Below are 10,338 nucleotides of genomic sequence, written 5' to 3'. Positions count from 1 at the left end.
TCCTTCCCGTGCACTGTGCCAGACTCTGGTATAAATAGCAGGTTCGCATCTGTGGGCCAGTGTCATACCCACACCAAGAGCATCTATGACACGTTGGTTCTGACTGCAACAAGATGCCCAAACAAAGCACAGAGCACTTGGTATGATGTAGAAAGGAGGCTAAATAACTAAGCACAATATTTTGCAAGCGTCTTGATCCGAAGGTCATTACCAATATGTCTTAGAGAAGGTATACTCAGAAGACGTCTTGTTGGAACGAAATACACTCTTGAATCCATTTTGTGTGCCAACAAAGAATCTTTAATCACACAGCTGGACACTAGAGGTAACATAATAACATAAGAAAATGAACAATATTCTAAAAAATCAAACCCACAGTTCTCAAACACAAGTCTAGATAATTCAGTCTAGGAAAACATAACAATTGTTAAGTGCCCACCACAGACTTAGGCCCTACCTCCAAGTAACGATATAAATTTGTTCTTTCAGTTACAACATTCAAACCAATTCTTTAAATACATTCTGTCTTGGTTCTTTTGCATTTCATCCCTTAGCCACAAATCCAAAGCCCAGCTTGTGGTAGGGAATTAAATAGGACCAGAATAAACAAGCCAATTTAAGGAGACCTTAGAGGGTAAAATATTATAATTGGAAGCAAGCCTGCCACAGTTGGAACTGTTGCTGTCAGTCTGGGGGAAAACTCTCCTTAGGTATCCGCGGAGTGCTGTCAGCCACTGTCCTCAGAGCTGCCGCTATTCCGGCAAGAATGAAAATGCAGCGGGCTCATGGGATCAGACACGTAGCCTGCATCGGAATAGAAGTTCAACTGTTACTTACCTGCCTTGCGGTCCATCTTGCCATTTTTTTCTTAACCAGCCTCACCCACTGCACCACAGAGCTGCCAGGCAGCTTCTCCTGGCTCCTGGGCAGAGTCTGGGCAGAGGTTGCTGGCAAGCAGTTGTAAAACAAAGGCAAAATTTAAAATGCAAACGGAGAGCTGAGACCGGAGGAACACAAATGGTGATTGGGACCCAAGCCGGCCAAGACTGCAGTCAAGAAGGGGTCAGTTCAAGAAGGTGGTGTATTGTGACGGCTAAATGGGCTTTCATGTCAGGCAAGTCTGGCTTTAAACCCCGACTCCACTACTTACTGGTTCTGTGATATTTGTCCACTTAACATTTTTAAGCCTCGGTGTCTTCATCTGTAAATAGGACATTAATTCATAAGGTTGGTAACATACATCAGACCATCCATCCGGATAGTGTGTGACACCCTGAGAGTTAAGCAAATGGCGGTGATAAAAAGAAGGGGGAGCTAAGCACAGAGCAAAAGGAAAGAACCACTCGCTACCGCAGGTTGCCTCTGGTTAGGTTTTGTTTTGTTTTTCCTCCCTGAGCGCCCGTTTTTCAGTGGCCATCAAAGCTCAGGTCCAAATACCAGTGGTATTTAATGCTCATTGAAGCTATAGCCCCTGCTGTGTCCAGAGAACACAACTCGGGGCTCAGGATCAGGCCACTGCCCCAGAAAACGCAGGACCCGAGCAGGTAAGCAGTTCCTTTTCCCCTGCAAGTAAGGAAGCCATTCGTTCATCGCGTCGGTGAAAATGGGCACATTTGTCAACAGCTATTGCCGCTTCTGCTCCCCTTTGATAGCTGAGTTTTCAGAACCAACTCAGCCATCTACAATTTCATCAAGGCATCTAGCAGTATGCAGTTGGATAGGTTTATTTATTTTCATAAGAAGGGTCTCTGTCAAAGTCTGTTAGGCAGCACACACACTCCCCTATGCGGAGATCCCGGGACTGCGGCTGACCGTGGGGACGGGGGGGGGGGGCGGGCGCGGGGCTGGCCCGGGTCAGAGAGGAGGGTGTGGTCAGGGGTGCTGAGATGAGGGGAGGCAGGATCAGGATACACATCACTGATTCCTAATTTTGGGTGGACTTACATAAAATCTACATTTCCTCTTGTCCAGCCTGAAACTGCACCTTTATTCCAGGCACAGACAGATGTTTTAATAAGCCTGTGATCCTTTTATTCCTATCATCAACCTTCTAATGTACCACATGCGATTTTACCGGCCTGTGAGGCTCCTGCCTGCCCGTCTCCCCATGGGACTCCAGGGGAAATGGCCTTGGGAGTGCTCGTCCCTCAGTGCGGTGCCTCTCCTTCGGGGATGGGGATGGGCGGCAGAGTCAGTGGGACGTGGGTGTTCACATTTTTATTCATGCATCATTGCCGGAGTTGGACGACAGGCACTTGGGTGGCCGCTCCGCTGAAGAGGGACCCATGTGACATTTGACCATAGGCTATAGGAAAAGAACCATGTCCGCACGTTTTGTTACTTTAGGGTGAAAGGCCTCAAGTACAGAGAGAATTGCTATGCCTGTAATTTTATCTTCATTCCCTAGCCCTGCTCTTTGGGGGCGGAGAGGAAGAAACAGGTCCTAAAGTAGCTGTTTTACCACAACTGGCTTATGCGATGAAAATGGAGGGCAATTAAAGGTTCTTTCTTGTACCGGGTGATGTTCCTAGAGGGGGATAGTAAATCTATCTCGTTTGCCTGTTGGGGCTCTTGCTCCATCCAAACACCCTAATGTTTTCTTCCACCCCTGGTACACACATGCAGGGGAAAACCCAACTTTTGCATTTCTGCATCACTTCTGTCTTCATCTTGGGGAATGCTACTCAAAGTCTTATTTCTTTAAGAAACAGATCCTTAATGAAATGCTTCCTCTTGAAATGCTTCCTCCAACATGAAAGGAAAGACTTCTGGTCAAGGCACACATTTCAAAGGGTGCCCTATGTTTTGTGGTTGTGTGCTTACATCTGTAAAAGTTTGAAAAAACGATATGATCTCTATAAAAAATGTGATGATGTGACACTTAGAGCACATTTTCCCCTGTTACCAGACTGGCCAATTATGTTGTAAAGCTGATGATAAAAAGCACTCGGCTGCATTCTACACACGTCCTGGGAGTCAGAGCACAAAGTTTCCTTTCTTTAATGTTCCCAAGTAGTTTGTCTGCATCTATCCAGAACAATTTTTTTTTTCTTCATTTCTTAAAGGCTTTCTAATGCCTTAGGTAATAATATCTCGGCAAACGAGGTGCATTGGTGAGGATCCCGAAGCTGAGGGCTTCCAAGGTCTATTGCCATCTAAATCAGAGAACCGGGAACGCATCATCCAATTTATTCTTCCCCAAACCCAGTTCTTGTAATAAATCTGATCTCTTTAACTGACATACATTTTTTTTCAGTCCTCCATATTGTCAGGAAAAGTTCCCATGAATAAATGAGCCCATTGTGCTAAAATTCCAATTAAATATAGAGCCTCTCAGGCTTAGAGGTTGGAAAAAGGACATTACAGGCCTGGCACATTAATATGGCAGCTGGTGATAAGGGTGATTACCCAGCCTCTGGCTTCCAGGGGCTGCACAGAACTGTGTTAACTATTTCAAAGAGCTTTATTAATTCCTTCTACAGTAGTCCTGTGCAAAATGGAAACTATCAATGATACCTTCACCTCCTCTCTAGCTTTTTGAGGGGATGGCTGGGTTTACGTTTTACCCTTGGGTACTTGTTAAAGGGAAAGAGCTCCCCCAGCATATGATGCAATTGTGGAGACTCCTCTCTTGTTTTTGTCCTCCTGACCTACCTGCGATGTGGGGCTTAGAGGTAGTGAACTCAGTAAGGCGGCAACAAGGTGTTTGGAATATCACAAGACGCAGGTGATTGTTTTCATGAGGAGAGTTGTATCTTCTTCCACGTACACACACACTCTGATATACTTGTACAAATACACACTTATCCATACACATTACTAAACTCAAAGGTAAATGCAGAGTTATATAAGACTTATAAGATCAAAGTTCTTACTTTTATAATATAGTACTTTTAAAGCATCCATCATTTCTCGGCATTATATGAAACAGAATCTTTTCTCCCTTGTTATCAAATAAATATCACCTTCTTAGGGGCAGGTCCCTTAATCAGTCTGAACAATCTATATACTTACCATATTTGTCAACGGGTGAGAACTGGAGACCTCTCTTCATCTCCTCCAAAGACAGGCCTTGAGCAGAACACTGTCCACTAGAAAGTTCCAAGAGACACATGATTTCACACTATGAAAACCATGTGGTGGTTTGCTAATAACATTTTTATAAAACATAATTTATTTACTCAGCATAGATCCCAGAAAACTGACAGTGATACAAAGGTGTTTTTAATGCTACAAGTGACTAGTTGGGAAAGAGTTCAGAATTATTTGGAGTAAGTCAGATTTGGGTGTGAGTCCTGGCTCTTCCAGGGAGGCTAACAAAGGGCATGCCACCCGTCTCAGCCTCAGTTGATTTATCTGTAATATGGGAAAAGTACATAAATAATTTCCAGTTTGTTTTGATGATTAAGTGTAATAAAAAGGAGTGTTGAATCTAAAACCTGAGGTAATATCATTGTAAGCCTTATTTAAAAGGAACTAATAACCGGAACATTATTATCTTAGTAATAATGAATATCAAGAAACCACATGCCAAGAGATATTGTTATTATTATATTGCTATTGTTATAGTGATAATTATAAGAGAGAGTGGTGATAATATTTATTGCATGATCCCAATGTAGTAAGCATTTACCTCTCTCATCTCCCTTAATCCTTATCATTACCAAATCATTTCTGTCATTTTACACGTAAGACAACTGAAGCTGGAGCAATTAAGTAACTTGTCACACAGGTTTGATAATTGGCTCATCTGTGGTTCAAACCCAAGGCTTTTAGATCCCAAAGCCTGCGTGCTTATCCACTATTCAAATGGGAATTTCTTCCTGTTTCCGGGCCCTCATTAATCCTTCTCTTCCTCCAGCTTCCACTCTTTTACCATAGTGGTTAATGGGGTTGCTTCCTTTTTACCTCTTCAGACTCAAAACCTGAAGCCATTGAAACCCTCACCCTAATATCAAATCACATCTGTCAGTGAATTATCTATCTGTGGTCTCTCTTGGGTCCATGTCAGTTTATGCAACTATAAAATGGGAATTATAACAAAACTTGGCTTATAAGGTTAATCACAAGAACTAAAGAATTAATAAGTTTAAAATACTTTGAACAGTGCTAACATTTAGGAGGCACTCAATAAACGTTACCTACTTTTATTATTTGTCAAGGTCCAACTCAAAGGCAACATTTCCTCAGAGTCTTCTTGGAAACCCCCCCAGCATTTCATACCCCTCTAGTACTTCATACTTCTACCACAGTGCTTGTCAGAGTCTGCACTGGTGTAGCACCATCTGTATTCGTATGCAGTGAACCCCACTAAACAATGATCCTGGAGGTCAGAGATCCTGTCTGACATCTTTGGATCCCCCACGAGGCTTAGCTGGTACTTTGTAAATAGTTAAGATCATTAAAGTGTGTAAAACAAAGTTATTACAAAATGTTCATTTGAAGAAGTTAGATTTTTCTAAACTCTAATATAAATTCACACTGCTTAATTTACTTAGCTGCCTTAAAATGACCACATGTTTGGCCTCACTTTCTGAAGGGATAAAGTGAAGTTCTTTCTTAGAGGAAAACAATGATTAAAAAAAAGAAAAAGTATTGACTTCAAGCGGGACATGGTATTATCTCAATCAACATTAAGTGGTAAATCACACTCAGTTCTGGGCAATAGAATGTCATTCGAGATATTTTTCAAAATAAAATGTATTCTACTAATACCCTAAAATTTACCTACTAAAGCCTCTTTAGCACTCTAGCTCCTTTTAAGAAATGTGCTGTCCATAGTAGTCTTGGCAACAGCAAGATAATAGGGAATAAATATTTTATCATCAGAAAGGCTATCTGGTTTCCTATGAATAAAAGCCCATCTCCAAGCTGTCTTATTTATTCAGTCGCTGAATGCAGTTCATGCCAGGGGACTTAACCTTCCTGCCCAAGAGATACCACATGGGCTGGCTTTGGATACTGCTCTAGGATGACAGACAGATGGAAGCTAAGCATGCCCAGGTCAAACAAAGCAGAGGAAACCAGACCCTGATCAATGGAACTAGTTGTCCTCAACCCACGCGCATCCAGGCTTGAGCGGGAGTTTCACAGAAGCCCGGAGTTTAAGAGACACACCAGCGGGACAGGACCTGTGTTTGCTGAAGTTGTGGTCAGTGAAAATCGGCATGTCCAGTGATGCCACTGCCCCACAAATTCAATGAAAGTAAATGTGAACTAATGGCAGGTAAGAAAAGCACTCAGTTTTGCAGTGTTTCAATATTGCTAGTCAACTACGTAGACTTCTTTATGCTAAGAGGATGCTATATGTCATATATAGGCATATACATGAATGATATAGAATATTATATGGGTAATTTCATGCATGTGTTTAATGGGAATATCATGACGTTTTCTCCTTTAAAGAGAACAACAGAATCTTTAGGTTAGTTTTTGCACACTATGCCATTATATCGATACATCTTATTTAAGCACTAAAAAAGGTTTCAGTAGTTTTAGGCTAAATGGTTCAAATTAGCTCTGTGATGTATATGTAAAGATAAACACAATCATCAGCCATTGTCTCTTACAAAGGTGCACCAGGGAATGAATAATTTATCCAAAATGAAGAGCAGAACTAAAATTCAAAAAATATTTCCTGCTTTTCAATCCAAGCTTTATGGGTATGGACTACCTAGTAGATTGTTAGCTAATTAGGCCAGTTCATACTAAAATCCAAAATATGTAATCTGTATTTTCGTGTGTGCATGCCAGTCAGACTATGGTTGGTCAGCACAAGCTAGCATGTTTATAGTCAGTCACGTGGTCTGTGAATGGACTTACGCACCCTGAGCAAAGATAAGAACATTCTAAACTAGGAAGCTATGTTGGCTGAAAGGAATGCAGAGATAACAATGTTCAGACAAGCACATTAAGCAAAAAGTATTCTGTGAATGGACTTACGCACCCTGAGCAAAGATAAGAACATTCTAAACTAGGAAGCTATGTTGGCTGAAAGGAATGCAGAGATAACAATGTTCAGACAAGCACATTAAGCAAAAAGTATTATCCAAACAGAAGTAAATCAATACGTATGTAAGATTACAGAAGAGCTATGAAAAGTGCAGAAAGTGCTAGCTGATAGAATATACCCAAATATAGCTTCAATTCTTCAGAGCAGGAGTAAGGCAGAGTCTATAAACTAAACTAGTGGGTTAATGTACATTCTAGTCAAAACTCCAGAAAGGAATATTAAAACAGAGTTTTTATGTACACTTAAAAAAAAAAAAAGCACTGATTACTAGAAGCTACCATGGGTTCAGTAAGAAAGAAACATCATGTTAGATTTGCTTTATTTCTTTTTGTTGAGGATAAATTTAGAGGGGAAATCCATAGGTAAGAACATACATCTGAATTCCTGCAGATACTGGACAGAGTTTCTCCTGATTGCTTGGAAGTAAGAAGGGGAGATCTGTGCCAGATGACAAGTGGTTAGATTGAATTGTCACTGGTTAAATAAGTGAAGAACTGATAAAGACTTCAAGTAGGGTAAAAGGGTAAAAGCTGAGCCTTAGACACTGGGAATAGTTAAAAGAAAATATCACATTTCCTGAAGTTAGAATTGTCCCAAAACAGATTGGGTTGTTCTAGAGGGGGATACTGTCCCATCCCATTCCTGGAAGTTTTTGAGTTATGGCTGGGGTACCTCATGGCTGTGGGTTCTATAGAGGGATCCAAATGATGTGACATTCCAGGTCCCTCCATTTCTTATGCTCTATGATTCTTTGGAAGGGATTCATGAACCATATAGACTTTGTGAAACTGGTTTTCATATGTTGGAAAGGCAAAGTGAGATTACATTTCCCACTTAGGCAGAAGATTTTTATCTTCCTCATCTGAAGTGTCTGCTATTTGGCCAGGGCCGAATGCCCGATTTCCACATACATGCACAGCATACCTGGCTACCCATTACTGTTACTACTCGAGGTGGTGTTTGCAGCGTTTTGTCTATACACATTTCATTTCAAGTAGTCACTGAACCCTGATATTTGCCCGAAGGAACCATCTCTTTTGTGGTCTATTTCAAAGGAAGAACCACACTGCCATCGAAGATGAAGCAGACGAAAAGTGTGGAGAAATCCCTTTCACATAAACCCATCATTAAGGATTTGAATGACAGGTTGTGTAAGGCTGGTACTAAAAACTCCTGAGCTGCTTCACAAAAGTTTTTATAGAAGATAAATTTGTAGAATATTCATGTTGCAATGCCTGAGAGGTGGAGAAAAACTCCAAAACACTCTGTCATCTCTTAATCCAGACAGGTATATTGCTAAGCAAGGCCCGTGAGGAGGTAAGAAAAATATTGTCTAAAGAGAGTCCGGGGAACTCTGATGTCTTCTCTCCAGAGCTGTGGGAGCAGGGCAGGGCCACAACGAGTTCAAATGGCCCCATTTAGAGCCTCAGAAGCAGCCAGGATTGTGGCTTCCCAACTATAGCCTGCCAAATGCTTTTGGTATGGGAGCAATGAATCATGGTTTTGGCTGTGGGATTTCATGAATTCTCAGAATCTCTGCTCATGTCATAATTGCTTCTGACTGAATTACACTCCAGAGAAGACATCAGGTGGGCATCCAGTCCAAAAGAAACCATTTTTATCACATTCTTCCAAGTGTGGTTTTTGCAGAGCTGGGGACTTTGATTTGGTGAATTATAGCAAATGAATAGAGTCTACATGGCTTGAAAGCAAGAGTGAAATTAAAACAACTAAATATGAACAAAGAGACACAGAACATTAAGTTCTACCATAATGATCTAATAAATGATTTCTTAGATTTGTAGAGGGCTTTGTAGTTGGCACATACTTTTATACTGATTAGCTTAGAACATTTTTATAAAATCCCCACGAAGTATCTGGGAAGGCATTAATTTTACCTCCATCCTATACCAGGCTCGAAGTTTGAATAACCTGCAGGAACTCATGGAGCTAACAAGGGGCAGAACCGTAACTTGAACAAAATGTCTTCAGACTTCCAGTCCATGCTCTTTCTTGTAAAGCACACTACATTTAATAGCAGCGCATGTCAAACATGTTGGTCTGTTACCATTTGGGGAGCTCCCCGAATTAGTCACGAGTTACAGAGTTTTGGACCCTCGGCATATAAAGACCAACACTACATTGCTAATAGAGAAATACCTTTCATCATCATAGAGAAACCAGAATCAGCTTTCTCATGTCCTGCTTAGTTAGATCTTTTAAAAAAAGTTTTACTTTCCCCATCCAACAACGGCTTACCTGTCCATGAGCGAGGGTGCCAAAACTTGAGACATACACGCTAAGCTTTCTAAATGAGATGCTTATGCCTCCCCACAACCCTCTGATCTTGTGCAAGGTTTCCTAAGCTGCATGCATGGATTCATCTTCCTAAACAGTGCCCTGGCTATGTTGAACAAAAAACCATTAGGTTACTCGTGTGATTAAAGCCTTCAGGCACAACCTTCTTGCCTTCAAGTTGGTCCAATTAGTTTTTATGCAGCTAAAGATGCCTTCAGGCTACCGGTGGTAACCCTAGAAGATTTAGTCATTTGGACTTTGCAAAGTCAACACCATTCAAGGCCTCACAGCTTTGCAAATATGCTTTGTGGTTTGTTAGGATTTTTTCTGGCCATCTGTCAGAATGATGTTACTTATGAAAGAATATGAGCAAAGGGATCAATGGCATGTGCGCCCTTATCCCCTTCCTCAAGAGGAATGTATCGAGTTAAAAGTCTTTTCTTTCACTCAAAATGAAACACATACAGGTAACATCTAACCAGAATTTCAGTTCTTTGACACCAATCTAAGGGACTAACAGAAAGAAAAGGCAGAGAAACAGCCTGCTGCGATTCCCTAATAAAGGTGTTTAGAAAGGAAAATAAATGCTTTGCCACAGAAAAGGCTACTAGAGTCATCTGGCTTGTTCCTTTTGGCATTTAGCCGAAAACAAATAGATCTATTTAAAACAGATCTGTCACAAAGGATAAATGCCTTTCTATGCTTTGCAATGTCCATGTAGCCCACCTTTTCTCTGGCCCAAAGAGAAAGACGACATTTCTATTAGAAATGGGATCACCTTTGGCCTAATTTTGAAATAGTCCAGTCAGACTCTTATGAATGAGCATTTGTTAATTTTTCAGCTAAGTTCAACATATTTATTTATTCATGATTTCATCCTGGCTGTTTTCAGAACATTATTTTGTCTTTGTCAATATTCCCTACTTGATGACATCCTAAATTAAAACAAATTTATTGCTCCCATTACAGTGAATGGGCAATGGCCAAAGTATTTAATGGGGCCAGAGGTCAGTGCAAAATATCTCTTT

The 10,338-nt window shown here is 41.0% G+C and overlaps 1 protein-coding gene across 1 annotated transcript in view; it reads right to left on the bottom strand.

Moving 5' to 3' along the window:
* Positions 1-727: 727 nt before the first annotated feature.
* Positions 728-10,338, bottom strand: part of LOC110570142 (serine/threonine-protein kinase TNNI3K) — a 302,970-nt gene continuing 293,359 nt past the window's right edge. Inside the window, exons 25-26 of the mRNA XM_021678116.1 lie at positions 4,015-4,084; positions 728-804 (exon numbers count right to left, since the gene is read on the bottom strand). Of these exons, the coding sequence (XP_021533791.1) occupies positions 728-804; positions 4,015-4,084 (147 nt within the window). The remainder of the gene's footprint in view (positions 805-4,014; positions 4,085-10,338) is intronic.

The sequence above is a fragment of the Neomonachus schauinslandi genome, chromosome 4 (genome assembly GCF_002201575.2).
Source record: "Neomonachus schauinslandi chromosome 4, ASM220157v2, whole genome shotgun sequence".
NCBI lineage: Eukaryota > Metazoa > Chordata > Mammalia > Carnivora > Phocidae > Neomonachus > Neomonachus schauinslandi.
This window is presented reverse-complemented; position numbering and strand designations above follow the sequence as displayed.